Source organism: Pelecanus crispus, chromosome 11 (assembly GCF_030463565.1).
Source record: "Pelecanus crispus isolate bPelCri1 chromosome 11, bPelCri1.pri, whole genome shotgun sequence".
Lineage (NCBI taxonomy): Eukaryota > Metazoa > Chordata > Aves > Pelecaniformes > Pelecanidae > Pelecanus > Pelecanus crispus.
In genome coordinates, this window is record NC_134653.1 from 33,446,595 (window position 1) to 33,464,696 (window position 18,102).

General features: G+C 55.0%; 1 protein-coding gene across 1 annotated transcript in view; it reads right to left on the reverse strand.

The window, feature by feature from the left end:
* NCOR2 (nuclear receptor corepressor 2) overlaps positions 1-18,102 on the reverse strand; it is a 182,696-nt gene that overhangs the window by 117,581 nt on the left and 47,013 nt on the right. Inside the window, exons 4-5 of the mRNA XM_075719315.1 lie at positions 15,936-16,115; positions 8,930-9,043 (exon numbers count right to left, since the gene is read on the reverse strand). Of these exons, the coding sequence (XP_075575430.1) occupies positions 8,930-9,043; positions 15,936-16,115 (294 nt within the window). The remainder of the gene's footprint in view (positions 1-8,929; positions 9,044-15,935; positions 16,116-18,102) is intronic.

The window sequence follows — 18,102 nt, forward strand, 5'->3', positions numbered from 1 at the left end:
GGACCTGTGCTAAAGACCACCGGCAGCTCTCTTAAATCCTTTCCTTTCCAAAGGCACAGCCACCTAGGACTCGGTTCCAGCATTGATTTCGTTAGGAGTACGCTTAGTGATCGACCCTGCAGAAGGAAACCAGAGGGTTCATCCTACATCTGCTGAATAACCCCACCTGTGCCTGCAGTCCCTGTGATTTAACAGAAAGAAATGTATCAGGAAGCAAATCTAGCCATTACTTCTGATGAGATGCATGAAGATCCCCACCGGTTTTATAGTCCCTCTGCAGCTCCACAGCAAGCAGCTAATGACCCCTTTTCCCGATTCGGTACAGAGTCCTGAAATATTATTACAGCACTGGGAGCGGCGGTGTTCACGGGGGGACTGAAGCCCCAAGGCTGAATTTTGCTCCCATTTACCATCAGAACCGCTTTGCTCCGGTAGAGTGGCTCTGGGTTTCGCACCGGCACGGGCACGAGCACGAGCGAACCGTGGGCTCTTCCAAGGGCAGAGGTACCTCCTCTGGAGCATGTGTAGGCACAACTCGGATGGAGAGGTGAAGCCCATCACATACTAGTCCTCCACATGCATTTTGCAGGGATCAAGATGTCTCAAGAAGCGCGGCTGAACCGCAAACACTGATCTGTGTCACTGCGGAGCCCACGGATGCAAAAGGGGACCCGCGGATGTGGCAAGCAGCAGCATCTGCTCCCCAAAAACCTCCCTCCCCATCTCCCCACAGGCAGGGGCGCGGGCCGGCAGACCGCAGCTGAGGAAGTCACGCTCCTACCCCATCTCACGCTCCTCCAACAGGCCTGGAGCTAAAGATACCTTCGTCAACAACGAAAACCTCCCTGCAGACTATGAAAATCTCCGTTCTCGCCTAAAAAGCATTTGGCTTCCAAAGCAAACTCCAGCCCCTTGTTTTTCCTTTGAAGAAACTTAAAATAGACTTGGGAGGGGGAAGCGGGTGGGAGAGCAACTTCCCGGCCACGCGAGCTCCCGCGGGGATGACGAGCCGACCCCACGAGGCAGCGGAGCATCCAAAACCAGAGGGAGGGAGAGTCTGGGATTTCGCGTGGGCTCTTCTTAAAGCAAAGTTTAAAAATGGAAGAGAAGGAAACACAAGAGTTATTTTGAGAAAGCGGATCTGAAATTAGGAGGCGGCATTTTCTTGGACTGACTCCAGCCATTGCTCCATGCAGTGCAAAGCTGCTGCAGCTGAACCGTGCTCCCGGGGTTATTTATAGCAGCCCGTAGGCAGCAGTGCTGGGGAATGGAAGGGTTTCTATTTGGGACCAGGCATGTCCTGCACGGAGATAAGCAAAGCCCTTTGAGAGGCAGGAGAGCTGTGCGCAGGGCGGCGCTGGGAAAAATTCCTGTCCCAGCGGCACGACCTCCCCGGGGCAGGCGGAGCCGCAGGAGCGGCCCGGCAAAGAGGCAGGCTGGAGCGTTGAAAACAAAATTCGGGAGGAGTGTGGCTGAAGTCAGCAGAAATCATGGAAACCCTCAGGCGAGACACCTTTCTACGTGAAGCAGAAAAGCAAACAGTCTGGGGGGGATTTAAAGGCCAAGATCTGTGCCAAGATCTGCCGGGACCAAACCACGACCTGGCAGTGCCGGTTTCATGGGGAAAGGTTTTCATTCCTATGACCACGGGTACTGATTTGTTCCCCTTTAAACCTCAGCACCCTCTCTCCGAGAGCCAAACCACCCCAGCCATTTGCTGCCCTCCCCGCAAAGCAGGTGGGACGAGCCCCGGCGCCGTGGGAAGGGAAAGCGACGCAATTCCCTCCCCAGCTCCCGCAGCCGGCAGGGATGGCCACCGCCGGCGCTCCCAACCCAACCGCGGGAGCCTGAGGATGTGCGCGCCCTCCCCCAGGCCCTCCCCGAACCCAAACGTCCCCGAGCATCAGGGGACATCGGTCGCCCTCGGTGCTACGTGCCAGGCTCCTCTCAGCCGGCCCAGGGGCTGATGCTCTCCGGGGGTGCCCGTGGGATGCGGGTGCCCCGCACGCTCCCCGCTTCTCCGCCTCCCCGCGCGTGGCTGGAGCCATCTCCCCATCGCTCCGGCACCGGCGGAGCCCCATCCCCGAGGCTCGGGCCAGCAGATGTGTACAGCGGTGGTTACGAATGACTAATCACAAAAAGTAAGAAAACTGAGGAAATGGGTCACATTGGAGCTGTGTGTTAACACCAGTCCCTGCCTATTCTGCGTGGAGCATGACAAGCCGACTCATTTCGGTTGCTCGCCGGTCTCCGGCTTGTCATTGCCAGCCAGTTTCTGTGGTCAGCTTGCTCGTACACCATCCGCAGCCAAGGGCCGAACCCCCATCGCAGCTGGGTTTCCACTGACCTAGCGTCACGCTCTGTCATCTGCAAGGTTACAGTCCCCATCAAAGGCATATTAAATATAAAGCGAGGTGCTAACGAGCCTTTGCCATTGCAAACGGTCGTTGAAACGTTTCGCCATTGTAAAACTGCTGGAAACGTTGGCGTTGCACAGCAGGCTTTTAGAAATCAAAGCCTCCGCACTGGAGCAGTAATAGGAAAGATCCGGTCACCCAACCCAAGGAGCCGGAGCCGTGCCACAGGGTCTATGAATCACAGAATCATAGAATCGTTTAGGTTGGAAAAGACCTTTAAGATCATCCAGTCCAACCATTAACATTACCAAGTCCACACTAAACCAGTTAAGGGTAGACTAGACTAAACCATGTCCCCAAGTGCCACGTCATCCCGTTTTTTGAACACTTCCAGGGATGGTGACCCCACCACCTCTCTGGGCAGCCTGTTCCAATACTTGACCACCCTTTCCGTAAAGAAATTTTTCCTAATTTCCAACCTAAACCTTCCCTGGCGCAGCTTGAGCCCATGCTCCTCCCTCCGACAGATCTGGGTTCTCTGCACTTCTCGTCGATACTTCCAGAACCCGAAAATGCAGCAGGATGTGGCATTATCTGGTCTGGGTTAGTCGTGGACAAATGTTTCAGTTTTATCTTTCTGGAAGCCTTGCCATCACGCAGAAGTGTCAACAGCATCTAACCTCTGACCTTTCCAGTTTTCCTCCGAACTATCTGAAAGCCCATCGTGCATCACTGAGCCAAGACGAGAAAAAGAAATTGGAAACAAAAGCAAAGCGAACCAGGCCCTTTCAGCAGCCAAATACAAAATGCCCCCACCCTGACTACTAGATAAACCAGAATTTGAAAAAAACCCTGCAGATTTAATGCTCAAAAGCAGTTTCACTGATAAGGTTTTATTTACTGCACCAGCTCCGTGCTGACGATGCAGGTCTGATTCTTCCCTTTCTAATGTAAATCAGGAGTTCATAGAAAATCAGAGTGATACAGACATAAAATCCCCGTGGGATCTGAGTCACACTCGGTGCCTTTGAGCAGTTAACGGCTAGATTATACTTTGCAATGCTAAAAGTATTCATTTATTTATTCTCTTATTTATGGATGGGGCATTAATGCTTTATGAAGGTATTCGAGGAGGGTAAACGGATAGCTGGGAACACGCTCCGCACAGACACAACAGCAGCAGGGGGTGGAAAAAGTTCAAAACAATCCTTTGAATTCCAATTTTACAGCATAATGCTGAATTTATAGACAGATAGCTGTGCCCTTTTGAAGGAACAAGCACCGAGACAGAAAACGAATTAAAATTTAATCTTATTGATTTCCACCAACTCAATCCCAAGAGCGAGACAGGCGCTGCTGCCTCCTTCCACTGCCTGCGCTGCATCAAACCCAGTTTTTCGGAGGGCTGACAGCGGAGCCGGGCTGGGCTTGCACGGCCGCAAGCCGCCGGCACCCGCAGCGCGCAGGGGCGACGCGGGGGGACTCGCCGCAGCCCTCGCCATGCTGCGGTGGGTCGCAGCGTGCTGCGTCCCCTCTCCGGCACGGCGACGGAGGGCGAAGTCGCGCCGTGTCCTGACACGACCTCTCCCTCTCCGATAAACGAGCTCCGTGGTTTAGAGGAGAGCTGATGTGCGCTTGTTCGCAGGGACGGGTCTGGCACGAGGACGGAGGCTGCTTTTTATCTGCTGGTCTCCAAGCGGGAATCCTGCCTGGCTCCAACACATGGCAGAGAGCCTTCAAGCACCCGGATCCGTCGTGACGGCTGGAGAGAAGGCACGAGCACGCCTGCGTGCACGGTGGCTGATAGGGACTTTGGGCATGCAGGGGACTTGGAGGAGAATTCACCCAGCACAGTCACGCACCGCTGGGCTGCTGGCACGGCCAGGGCTGCCACGGCGCAGCATCCTCCAGGACAGGTAGCAAGGAGAGCTCAGCCAGCCCAGCATCCCAGGAAAGGCACGGAGAGCAATCTGGAGCAACACCGACGATGCCCTCCTCCCCATGCTTAGCAAGGGACCTGGAAATTTCCATTTAAAGCACAAAAACATCTTCGAGCCCAGGTATGCTCAATCAATTTCAGGGGAAGACGGATGCAAGGAATCCCGTGGACAGCCCAGCGGATTAAAGTCACGGCTAAAAATATGCACAGAGGATCTGCCCCGGTTATGGGGATTTGAGGTGAAGGTAGCTAAATTCTCTCGCCACAGTAAGGCATCCCAGCGGAGCAAATGAAAGCCTGCAAGGAGGCTGTGCCACACAGCTACCGCCTTAGAGGTGCCAGACCCAGCAGGGATCAGCTTCCCTGCCGCAGGGGAGACACTAAAGGTCACTCACACGGTTTAATTTAGGAGATCCCCAACGCCTGCACTGCTGTCAGCCTCTAGCAGCAACCGAGACGCCCGTCACACCCCCATTTCCCCAGGTAGCTCTGCACCGTCCTGCCGGCACCCGGCTCCCAGAGAGGGGGTGACGGGGACTGGCAAACGCACCCCATCCCACACCCACGTTCCCTGAAGCCGAAACGGTCCTCCGAGGTCCCCACTGCACTTTCTGACCGACCTCAGCGATTTTAGCACCCATCACGGTTTTCAAACATCATTCTGTCTCTTCGAGGACTAGAAGTACTTTTGAAAATAGGACTCGGATGCTTTTGAAAATGCTACCCACCGTTTATTCTCAGTTTAGTCTGCGGATAGTAACGAAAATGTTAACTTCCACTCCCATACATCCTTTCAGAAATGGTACGGTTTGCACTCACAGTTGAAATCTTGGCTTGGAGACATACACGCGTGTTTTCCTGTGTTATACTGCAAACATTTCCCAAAAGGTACTTTTTCAGGTGCAATTTCGCCGTTCATCTTTGGAGACAAGATGAAGTGGCTCCGGTCAGCACATACCCAGGGCAGGAAGCACCTGGATCTCAGTGACCACGAATAAGGATATCAACTGCCTCTCTATAAACCAAATCTCCTAAAACCTTCCCAAATGCAACCACAGCCTCACAGGACGGGTTTTCACCACAGTCAAGAGCACCTTCTCTGTGCTCTTCCCCAGCAGAATCTGTACAGCCAACTTTTTTTTTTCTGGAAATCAATTACTTGTCCAGCAGAGTGTAGCAAGAGGGGATTACAGGTCACGTTTTCCACAATTATCCTCTCCGACACGAAGGAACTTTTCAAACCGTCCGCGTTAAATAGGTCACGAGAGGGAAAACCAGCGTGGCAGGCGTTTAGCATCAGAAAACCTGAATTCTGAGAAAATCTGATATAGGCCAGCGCCAACCTGCATCCCAATCCCTCATCCATACCCAGCGCGGCGGTGAGAAAAATATATAGAATTCCCTGATGAACCACAAGCTAAATTTAGAAACCATTCACCCCTGCAAAGCCACAGTTATTGCCAAAAGGAAAGTAGGTCACAGAATGGCTGGCTAACTTGATTTTCTGGCGTTTCTAGCTGCTCTGTCCTCACGTAACCTCCTCTCTCCCATGGACCGCTTTTGGTGTCTCCTTTGTTCGGGGTATAACTGCACGCAGTGTGTAACTCCGGCACAGCCTGGCAGGAGCGGTGGGAATGGGCACAGCGGCACCCGCGTGCTCGGCGAAGCACAAGACCCGCGGTTCATGAAAAATGAAAGCGGAGCCAGGCGACAGCCCCTCCACGAAGCGCGCCGCCTCCCACCTGCTCTGGCGTCAGCACAAGTGCTGGCTTTCTCCCCCTTCCACAATATTGCTCTTTAAAGATCATTTCAGGCTTTGCCAGCTCTTCTGGGGTGCTTTGCTCTCTCGGCTCTTCCTGAGGCCTGAATATCCTCTTGTTATTTGCATTTCTCGCTGCGCGCTGCCTCCCTCAAGCAAGCCGCAAGCTGAGCGATGAGACTGGATCAGGCTTCTCTCCCTTTGCGCGCAGGCTGGAGCCCCGGCTCAGCCGCTACAGCCGCTTTTCCTGCGAGCAGACCTCGAGGCATCCAACTTCACTGCTCTTCCGCAGCACAGAAGAGGCGGAAAGGCTTAAAATTTGGCTCAGTGACCTTCCCCGCTCTTGATCAATACGTCTCTATCTGGCTCACAGCCCTCTGCTCCTACCATCTCACCTTGCAATTAAGCGTTAAGCTGCAGCAAAGCCGTGGGTCAGCACAAGCGTGCCCAGGGCTGTCCCGTCCGACAGACGGCTGGGTACACCCGGATGCTCTGCTGTCACCAAACCCACATGAAGCAACCTGACATCCCACCACCAGCCACTCTTTTCCACCCCCGATCCTAATTGACGCTGCTCCCACGTCCTTTCCTCTTCCAGTTTTCCTCCTCCTGGCCCCAAGGGGAAGAGCAGTCATCACCGACGATGCCCTTTAGAAGGACAATTGCATCCTGGATCCCACCTTTCCTACTGGAGCCACGACAACAGCGATGCTGTTGGCAAGGCTCAGCACACCTTTCCCCTTGCAGCCCGCAGCTCGGCATCTCCCCGCTACGGCACTTACAGGATCCTTCCATCACCTGGCCTCAGCCATTACAACCGGCCAGCAAGGCTCTGTTGACTCCGTTGCCCGTGAACAGATCACGACTTTGTCAAAGGAGGAACTTCCTTCCCTCCAGCCTGCTACGGTTTCTATCAAGCGAAAGGGAAGGGTTGTTTGGTTTGAGTCTCCAACCCACAGACGGGCTTGCTTACACGCTACTCGCAAGGGGACTTTACAAGAAGAGGGGAAGAATCATCATTTACCCATCCCAGGGATCATGCGGACACAAACACGGAGCCAGATTTGAAATTATGCAGACATTTGGTGTCAGACGTGACCTTCGTTTGCTGAGCACCCACCTGGAACGAGAGCACCTATCACGAAGGTTAACAGCGAAACACTCCTGGTAGCGGCCTGGCTTCGAGGATCAGTGTAACTTGGAATAAAGTCGGGCACGCTGACAAATGGATGCCACCCGCTCCGAGCACTGTGTGGGACAGCGTCCCAGGTGGTATGGCCATACACTTTCAAGGAGAAACACAGAACTCCGTGCTTGCTCTCTGCACTCTTTGCCACCACCCATGGGACAGGGCAGCAACCCCAAGGGTTGCAGATCGTGTCTGCTGTGGAGGAGTGATGGGAGCCTCAGGGAGACGGGAGGGAAAGGGTGACCCTGCTGCCGGCATGGGCAGCGACAAGAGGTGACAAAGCAGGACAAGGGTCTGGCAGGACCCTCAGCCCTGAGCCAGGTCCAGCTAACGGGGACTGCTACGACGCAGGCCGTCGGGGATGCAATGGCTGAAGATCACCTTTCCTTCCTGCCTCAGAACCATCACCCGTTTCTTCCCCTCATAACGTGGTCCAGGTCCACAAGAGTGTCCAAGGAGGATGGGGCTCAAGGGAATAGGAATAAAAATGTTTGAGACCTCCTTTTTTGGAACCTAACCCCTTGCACAGGAGGCACAAGCCACCTAGCCCAAGACCCCTGGAGAGGGCACGTGGTGGTGCCACGGGGAGAAGGGCTTTGAGGAACACTCGGCACCTGCCCCCAAAGCCCAGCGTCTGCAACGCTATCGCCAGCCGGCGCTTGCTAACGCTTCAAAGGCATCGACCTCAGCTTTCACCCACTCGCACAACACACTGTGCCAGCGCTGGGTTTCCTATTGCTCAGGGAGAGAAGCAGATGGAAAAAGGAAAACCAGGAAAATTGCACTGCCTGGCAGCACAGGGTATGCGATTTTTTTTTTTTTCTTCTTCTTTTTAGGAGTCAGGCACCTGGATTTCTGCAGCTTCCAGTGAAATCGCAGGCCTCGCAATTCAAAATAATTAGTGACTGGTAGTTTTCCTTTTATGCAAAATCATCCTTTTTATCCAACACCTAAATGAAAATGAATATGCTTGATTATCTACCAAAGGGCCCAATTTCCTAGCATTGCTCCAAAGCACACAGCAAAATTTGTGTCTCCTCAGGCTGCTATTACAGGCAACGGCTGAGTGCAACAAATGAGCGGTCAAGGCAGAGATCCAGAGCCAGGGATGCCAGCCTGACCTTTGCTAATGCTATTTACAGCGTCAAATATCCACAAATCCAGCCGTGGCTCCATCCACGTCCTTTCTGCTCCAGCCTGGGGGGCTCAGGGGCGGCCAGGAGAGCTCGTAGCTGGCCTGCCAGTATTGGAGCATCGTGGATGTCCCCCTCCATCCGTGCAGCCCACCCCACCACGCCAAAGCCCATTCTCAGAGGCAGCTTTCGACCAGGTTCCCTCCCGGGGGAAAGGATGAAACAAACCATTTAACAGACAGGGCTCTGAAGCATCTCCTGGACGCTTCAAATCTAAGGCAGATCGCAGGAACCCCCCCCCCCCCCAGGCGGGTTCTTCAGAACAGGACATTTGTGCTCAATCCACAGAGCAGAGCGAGCTCCTCATGGCTCAGCCCTCTGCCTCTGTCGTCACCGTCCCCGACAGGACTCCGTCTATCCACCTCCCACGGCCTCCGCCCCAGCGGCCTCGCCCAGGAGAATCCCCCACCTACCCCTTACCGACCTCCCCGGCCCCGGCCAGGGTGACGGGGCACGATCGCACGTTTGTACTCCCATCGTTCCCAGACTCACCCTGTTCTCGTCGTAGATGATCTGCACCAAGCTGCGATGTTTGGACTCGATAGGAGGGGGGGAGATGGGTTTTTCAGGCTCTGGTGGTTTGGCTGCTTCTTCCTCCAACTGTTGCTGTGGAAGGAGAGGGGGGAGGAGGAGGGTGAGTCACAGCGAGAAACGCAGCCGTCCCCATCCACACGAGACTCTCTGCGGTGCCGCGACCCAGGCAGAAACCGCCATGGCAGAAGGCTTCCTGCGAGACACGGGCAGGCTCGGGCCGCCGAGGGACGGGGAGAGGGAGGAGAGCTGCGTAACATCCCCTGCCACGCAAGCGCAGCCCTGGCCTGCCCCAGGCACCCGGCCCCGTGCTGGTGGGTCGGTGTTTTTTAGGAACGGAGGATGAGGACCTGCCTTGAACGAGCCTCCTGGGGAGGGCTCAAGGCTAGAAATAACGATTTTACTGGAAACCCTTAAAGGGAACTGCAGCTCCAGCCCAGCTCCCTACTGCTACCTGCCTCCGGAGCTGCCGCCGCGTGGCAAGGAGCGGTGGAGGAGCGAGGGGTGAGCAGCGAGGCTGCTCTCCACCTTCGGCTTTATCTTGCGATGCTGTGGTTGGAGGAGATGCCTCGGGATGACTGTTCTCGATGAAATGACTTGCGCACCGGCCGCCCCTGCACCGTGCAGCCAGATGAGCCAGTAAGTATGGCAGAGCAGGCAGCAACATCGCAAATCCTAATGTCTCTGGTCAGAGTTGGCCCAGCGGGATGTGTGGCAGCCCTCCAGGCCAAGGTGAGAGATGCCAAGTGCTCAAAGAGGGCACAGCGTGGTGCTCAGACATGGGCCACCAAGATACCCTTTGGTGAACTTTCATGGAGAGCCCAAGCGCTCAGGTTGCAAATGCCTGCAGCGTGAACATGCCACGTGGCTCCGGCTGTCCCGGCAGACACAGGGAGAGCTGCTGAGGGCACCGGCACAGCATGAGCCGCCTTCCAGCCGTCAGCCATCACGCTCTCCTGGGAAAATGGCTTTGAGACTCATTCCTCTCTTCCCTTCGCACAGGACAAGCTGTCCTGAGCAGAAACCACCAAGTAAGTCCAGGCTCCAAGTAGAGAAAGCCCAGTAGGGGTGCACGGCCATCACCTGGGTGACCTCCCCTCAGAGACAACCGTGCCGAGAAGCTCGTTTTGTTGGCTCCTCTGCTTTCTTACTGTCTTTACTGCGTTGCCACAGCTCCATGTTTCACGGCGTCTAGGCTTTGAGGTGCAGCAGCTGCACGCAAAAATACACCGTGCCATCCCCTCCAGCACCACGCGTCTGCCTGTGCCGGGACAACGCAACCCAAGGTGTGCGTCTCATCCCAAGCTTCACTCCCACTCACAACAGAAACATAGAATCATAGAATCATAGAATCGTTTAGGTTGGAAAAGACCTTTAAGATCATCCAGTCCAACCATTAACCTACACTACCAAGTCCACTCTAAACCAATCAAGGGTAGACTAGACTAAACCATGTCCCCAAGTGCCACCTCTGCCCGTTTTTTCAACACTTCCAGGGATGGTGACTCCACCACCTCTCTGGGCAGCCTGTTCCAATGCTTGACCACCCTTTCTGTAAAGAAATTTTTCCTAATTTCCAACCTAAACCTCCCCTGGCGCAGCTTAAGCCCATCTCCTCTCGTCCTGTCGTTAGTTACTTGGGAGAAGAGCCCAACACCCACCTCACTGCACCTTCCTTTCAGGCAGTTGTAGAGAGCGATCAGGTCTCCCCTCAGCCTCCTCTTCTCCAGGCTAAACAATCCCAGTTCCCTAGCCGCTCCTCATAAGGCCTGTGCTCCAGACCCTACATCCAGGAGCCCAAGGGCTGCTCCACGAGCATGTCCACCACATCCCTACCACGCACGCAGTAAAACGCACCCAGCCCCAAAGCTGGCTTCAACGCCAACTACCCGCTTGGGAGGTGGAAAGCAGAAGGGAGCACGTCCACATGCGCACCTTTAGAGATCACTAATCTTTTAATGCTTTTCCCACCCATCTGCCAGCCGCTCAGGCCACGGCAAACTTTAATTATAAAGTAGCGGATGTAAGAAAGCAGTTTTGAATATCACCGCGGTCAGCGGGTACATCTGGCGAACGACCTGCGCCTCCGGCTCTCCTGACGGACGCGAGGCAGGAGGAGACATCTGCGCCCTGGCAGTAAGTTTGAGGAACCGCTCAGCCAAAAGAGGAAATAACAGATTCCTCCAGGCTCCTCCTGGGGCCACCGGCTCCGTGCGAGGAGGGAGAGCGCACGCCGTGCACGGCAGCTGCGGGGCAGCACAGGCACGGGAGAGGGAGCGGTTGTCAAAAAATGCCTATGATTTTTTTCGCTGCTCAGCTCTGAATCTCCAAATCTGTGTATTTTTTTCCTGCAGCTAAAGCATCCTCTGTTGAAGCAAAGGGAAAAATCAAGCGACTCTCATGCTAGGAAGAAAATGCACCTGGGACTGAGAGCAACTGGCTTGCACCAGAGGAGAGCGCACCACTGTGCTCCCACAGACAGCGGTGTCTGGCGGTCCGAGAAGAAGGTGGGCACCTAATTCCTCCTGCAGATCAGCTCCGCTTCCACTGATGGTACCTTTAGCAATGCCTGGGCCAGAGGATGCAGTCCAAGAAAACACTTAAGCACCTAATGGCCAGTCTGAGATCACTCACATCCCTGAAATTAAACGTGTTTCAACAGATGAAGCAACCCTGTGCTGTGGACTCCGCTCATGCTCCACCTCCCCACAGGTGGACATCTTTTCCCATACAGGGAAAAGCAACAGCATAGGGAACACTGAGATATAGCCAAAAAAAGTCACCATCACCAGCCGGACGGCTGAGCTCTGTCCCGGCTGGGGAGAAGGCTCTGGCAGAGCGAGGACAGCCCAGGCTCCGCATGTTGGCATCAGTGTGCCCATGTCAGGGTCAAAACCACGGGGTTACTCCAGCCATGCATGAGGACGGCCACGAATCGGCCAGCTTGGACCATCTGCACCTGGGAAGAGGACGAACCTTCCCCGGCACCGCGGGGATCCATCCCCTCCTGCCCGCAAAGAGCCGCGCCGCCGCGGCACACGCCGAAGGCTCCGACCACGCGTGCAACAGCCCGAAAGCTCCCTTCCCTTCTCAACCACGGCTGTTTCTCAGGTGGCCCAAATCACAGCGCCCTGCAAAGGGGGCAAGAGCTCTTTGAAAAGCCACGGCTGAAACCACAGGCTGCAAAGCAGTTCTCAGCATCAGCCCTGGCACGGAAACAGCGCTTCCAGGCACCTGCCTGCTCTTGCTCGGTGTCCCCAGATCAGCCAAGGCACCCCATCACACACCCTCGCTCCCACGTGACAAACTCCAAAAACTCCAAACAGCGAGCCACGAAAGGGTTCAGCCAAATCCTCTACTTCTCTTGGGGAAAATATTTGGGTAAAAAAAAAAAAAAAAACAACCTGTCAGAAACTTGGCTACATTGTTCTGGAAACCCACAAAAATTCTGCAGAACGGTTGGGTGTGTTGTAAGCGATTTCAGACAAGAGGATTTGATGGCATATCAAGAAATGAAAGTTTGCCAGTAAGTGGAGGCTCATTAAAAGCAGCTCGTTAAAAGAAAAATATAAATCTAATTATAGCTGAAATATAGTGGAGAATTAAACTCTACTCTCTGTGGTGTAACAGTGTACAGTTATTAAAGGGCCAGATGCTAGGGGTAAGGGTGCGGGCAGGGTCTGCAGGCAGCACACCTGACCGCAGCAGGTTCAGCCCGCGACAGCTACCCCTGGGAGCTGTGGGAAATGGCAAAGCAAAATAGGTCAGGGTTCCCAGACACAGACAAAATGCATTTCTTAAAGGTCTGCCACAAAAGCCAGGCTGGGACCGTGACCTTTACAGGGAGAGAAGCGGGATGAGAGATGAGTTTTGACGGCTCTACACTCACTCTCCCTCTCCACTCCCAGCAGCGGCTGCCTGCAAGCCCCCTCCTCTCCCCAAACGAACGCCAGTGCAGCGATGTTGGAGGGCTGCAAGATGCCACCGTTAGCCACAGCCCTGGCTCCTACAGCATCCACAAGCCAACCCGTTTCCAAGTGAAGGAGGTGCCCTCTCCAGGTAGGAGTCCCTCTGGCTGGAGCACACGCTGCAGCGGGGAGCCGGCGGTGCTGGCAGGAAGGTGGGTGACATTTCAGGAAGACCCCATCCCCGCACATACCAGCCCGCGGGGCGAAGGGACCCGCCTGACGAAGCCAAGGTCGTCACACGTGCAGCCAGCTGCCAGGCTGCCTTGCGTTAGGCAGCCGTCGCTGGGTACCACGATGCTTCACCTGCCCAGCGGCGAGGAGAGGGCTTCCAGCCACAGGGCAGCTCTGAAAACCACTTTTGAAGAGCCGAGGGGAGAACAGAGGAAACTCAGCCAGGAGACAGATGGAAGGGGAAACCCTGGAGCTCTTCCACCCAGCCGGCTCCACCTCCATCACCAGGTGGGAGTGTTGTACTCCCGGAGAGCCCTTTGCCGAGCTCGGCACCCAGGGAGGCTCAGGCACCGCTGCGGAGAACAGCCCAGCAGTTTATTTCTCCTTCAGATCTCCGGTACTGCTGCCAGGAATAAATGCATAAGGATTATCCTTCCCTGTCAGGAAGAGAGGGAGAGAGGACTCGGCGAGAGATTTAAGCGCATATGGCGCATGAATGAGCGGGGGGGTGGCTGATGGAGGTGGCCTTCTGCCAGGGGTGCACAGGGTTTGGGAAGGTTTCTCAGCTTGCCGAAGACGTATGCTTCTTGCAAAGTCCAGGCAGAGCCTTCCTTGCCTTTTCTGGAACAACTGAAGAAAGAGAGATGGTCGATTGGGGCTGGTTGGGATTTTTTTTTTTTAACAGCCTTTCCATACAAATGTATTTAATTACCCTGAGAAGGCCTCCCAAAGACAGAGGGGAAAAGCATTAGGATATTCCGGCTGCGTACAATTTCTCCCCTGCTCTGCCTCCCGTTCCTGCAGGAGCGGTATCTGTTTCAGGCTGATCGCTTTCCCTCGCTCGCTCTTCTCCTGCGCTGACAGCTCAGATGCACAGATGGACAAAACGTTCCCGGAGCATCTAAGACAGGACCCCACCCCCGAAAATGCTTCCTCCCAGATGTGCCAGCTCTGCTGGAGGACCGGGCTGGGGAAGGATCCTGCCGGCAGGGAAAGGAGGCCATGTTGGGGGGGTGGGATTTGCTACCAAATGACTTTGCCACCATGTGCCAAAAAAAAAAAAAAAAAAAAGAGGGGAGGGGATGCTTTTACTGCCAACAGCCACTTTCACCTTCTTCCCCACTCAGCAGAGCATTTTTGTGGAGAGGAAGAATCGTAAAATTCGTTCAGAGGGAAGAAATAAAGCAACCAAGCAGCCAACAATAAAAAACCCATTTCCTTACGGAAGGACAGCTTGATTTTAACGGCAAGGAGCATATGTTGCTCCCGTCAGCTTCAATAGCAGCTCCTCAGCACCTCTGAAAAAAGTCAGGCAGTGGATCGGCAGAGTTGTTGGTCCTCCTGGCTGCCGTGAGCAGGACCTTCGCCGCTGTGCCGGGCACGCATCCCGCTCTGGAAGCCCCTCTCCAGACTGGGAAATGACCACATTTTGCATCTCCTTCCTCTAATGTGAGTTAAAAGCACGGACCAGCAGCCAGACTGCCAGGTGTGAGAGGACACCAGGATTTTGTCTGAGCTTCCTAAGGAGGGAGAGGGGAAGGGCTGGCTTCACCCAGCTCCCACCAAACCCAACAAGAGGAACCTCTGTGGTTCCCATTGCTCCAGATGTTCCTTTGGCCCCTGCGAGCCAGCACACAGGGCTGCGTCCTTGCACCCCCCGCACAGCTGCTTCCGTCCCTTCTTGGCTCCCTCTCCCTAAGCACGCTGATACCTCTGCAGGTAAAAAACACCACCACCAACAAAAAAAAAAGTTCCTTCGATTTAATTAAACCATATTGTTTGAAAACAAACCCAAAACATCCTGCTTTGTCTTGCAGGAAAGAAAGGGATAGTAGCTGGTATGGAAAAAAACAGATCCGATGGGGAGGAAGGTCAGATGCTTGCTCATCCTCGAGGACCACCGGCCCCGACCGACAGCCCAAGCAGAGGTTTTGCTCCATCCTCAAATTCCTGCTCCACACCTCTCGGGAGAGGTCGCTCCTCTCGGGCAGTTTGGGATTAGCAGCCGTCGGGAAGTTTAGAAACTGGCCCCAAGCAAAGGAAATAAAACAACCGATAAGAGAGAGGCAGAGAGAAGTGATTTGCTTTAGGAAGTGAAAGCCTTTAAGTCTGTGGGCTTTTTCACAGACGTCCCCCAAGGTTTTGTCATATTAATCTCTTAATGGGTTTATGGTAATTGTATACATGGCAACATCGAGCAGGCGATCCTTCTGCTGGGGAGTGCTCTTGTGCGTGGGTAAAGCACTAACCGAGAAGATCAGATTCAAATCCCTGGCTCAGGCACAGCCCTGACCGGAGTTGGACCAGATGCTGCTCACGGCTGCAGAGCTGCAAAGCCCCGGAGAAGGGGGCTGGATGCACAGGAAGGGCCATTAGCACATCGCAGCGATGTTTGCAACAGCTGAACTACCACAGTGGCAGCGACAGCGCTGGGGAGAAGCAATTGCTGGAAATGAGAAAGAAAAGATCTTGTGCTAACGCTGGGCTGTACGGATGACTCTGGCAACCCAGGCTGCGGTTCCAGCTCTGCCACTGCTTGCATGACCACGGGGCAAGTCACCAAGGACAGATTTTTCTCCCTCTAAGGTACTCTGACACGCAAAAGAGCCCATAAGCCGGGTTTCCAAAGCTCCCTCGTCTTGCAACTACCAGCTCCAGATTGCTGGCACGGCAGCAACTGTCCCATGTCACGACAGAGAGCACGGACACAGACCATCCTGGTGGCACCAGCCCTTTCCCGTCTGCGGACATGCATGGGGCAAGGACGGGGCGTAAGGCAGCACGCAGAAGCGAGGACGCGTGCTCCCCTCCGGACCACAGTCTCCTACCTGCTTCTTCTTCAGCTTGGAGATCTGCTGCTCCACCATGGTGATCTCGCGGTCCACACGGTCCATGTTCTGAATGAGCTCCTCCTTCGACAGCCGGGCCGGCAGCAGGTCCAGCTCAGCGTCAGGGTGAGCAGGGCTCACAGGCGACACGGGCTCCAGTTTGCCAGGCAGGCCACGATCCTAGGGAGCGCAAAACAACCAGGTCAGCTCCTTCCCAGGAGACTTTGGATCCTCCTCTCATCCTCCCACACCAGCTGCCACAGCTCCCTGTCCCATTCCCAGCCCTCTGAGACACCCACATCCCTCAAAAAACGCGCTCGACTAAGCAGTACTAGCTGCCAGATCACGTCACCGCAGGGCTCCACAACCTCCAGCATCTCCAGGGAGCACCAGGTTAGTCTCCTGTGGACATGACAGCAGCTCTTCCTCCTGCCAAAGTCTCGGAGGCTCCCACCACCTTAATGCTACCCACATCCCTACAGGATCAATAAACCCATCCATATTCAGGAGCTCCCGGCAGCACCGTCACTTCACATATCTCCGCAGCCATCTCAAGGCTACATCTTCTCCACAAAAACGAGGTAGCCACAGACGTGTCCTCCTCTGACATAGCCATGGCCATGCTGGAAAGAAGAGCGGCATTAACCATGCCAAACAAGAAGGGGCTATGAGGGCAGTCCCCAGGAGGAGAGAGGACCTCTGCCTCCTTCGTGGAGGTCCTCCTCCATCTCTTGTTAAATTCTGGGGGGAGCTCTGAGCATCAGATGTCAAAGCATCCATCCAGTAATGGAGAGAATGGGGACAGGCAAGGTCAGCCAAGATAAAAATAGACTGAACTGATGAAAACCAGCTTTTTAAATTCCAGTTAAAGAAGCTCTCAGCTCAACAAGACCCTTCAAATCAGAGACCAGATGGATCAGCATAACCTCTGTGGCCATCACAGGGAGCAGCTCTAATGACCGTGAGCTTGGGACAGAGGGAAACCACATCAAAACACTCAGCTTCTCCTCCGGCAACGCAACAAGTTGGCTGAGCCCAGCGAACCGGTATCCCAGGAGCATCCTGGAGCCACGCCGCCTCACCTGCACACCACCTTTCCCCTCTCCTGCTCCAAAGGAAGGAGCCCATCTCCTGCAAACACAAGTTGCACGCCTGGATGAGGTCAACCCCCACTGATGAATATACCTGGCGTGAAGCAGTTATTAAATAGCCATCGGCCACACAGGTGGGGATTGCGGCACACCAACAGCCTACCCTGACCCGCGATGCTCCTCTCTGGCAGCTGCCCAACACCTTAATTAAAAGTTTATCTATTCATTTGCTTAGTGAATGGATGGATTTCTTTTCCTGGAGGGGCAGGAAGAGGAGCTACGGCTTGGTTTGTAACCGTAAACCGCTGCCAGGCTGGGCAGCCAGCACGCTGCGGCTGCTGGGCAGGGCATGGAAAGGGGGGAGGCGAACAAGTGAAGAAGTTCACACAACTTTGCCACCTTCGTTACGGCAGCCCCGCGCCTGCGTACAAAGCCGACATCGTTCCGCACCAACTGGTGCCGAGCGTCCTCCCCTCCGCACTGAGGAGCAGCCGGGGCTACCTGCTGCCCCTCCTCCCGGGCTGGTCCTCCTGCGGGGGCCGAGGGGGACACGATGGAGCTCCTGAGATGGCGTGGACCCCTCCGTGCTCCTCCGACTAGCAAGGCACGTGGATGATGGCCCTGGGTTGTTCGCCAGCCGCGTCGCAGCTCGCGCCAAACGTGGCGAGCGTGCAGACGTCACCTCGGCACCGCTCAGCACCTCAGCAGCATCTGCTTATGGGGAGGCAGAGCCACGCAGGGTGGCCGCCACCCTGCTCCTGGTGGGGATGAAGCACGGTGAGGTCCCTCCTGGGCAGGCTGCACCCACAGCCCGGCACACAGCCGCGGGGGACCTGGCTTCAAAGGCAGTCCCTGCCTGCTGGGGCTGTGCTGAGATGAGCTCTGCCCTATTCCCCTCCGTAAGTGATGGGCAATGTCATCCACAGCAAAGCTGGAAGAAGGGGAAGCAAAAGAGGATGCTTCTCAACAAGGCAGCCATGTCCCAGGACACCAGCATCCTTCACTGGTGCCTTCCTCCTCCTCTGCCCCGCTAAACCCTGTTCTAGCTGAAGGAGATATAGAATCATAGACTCATT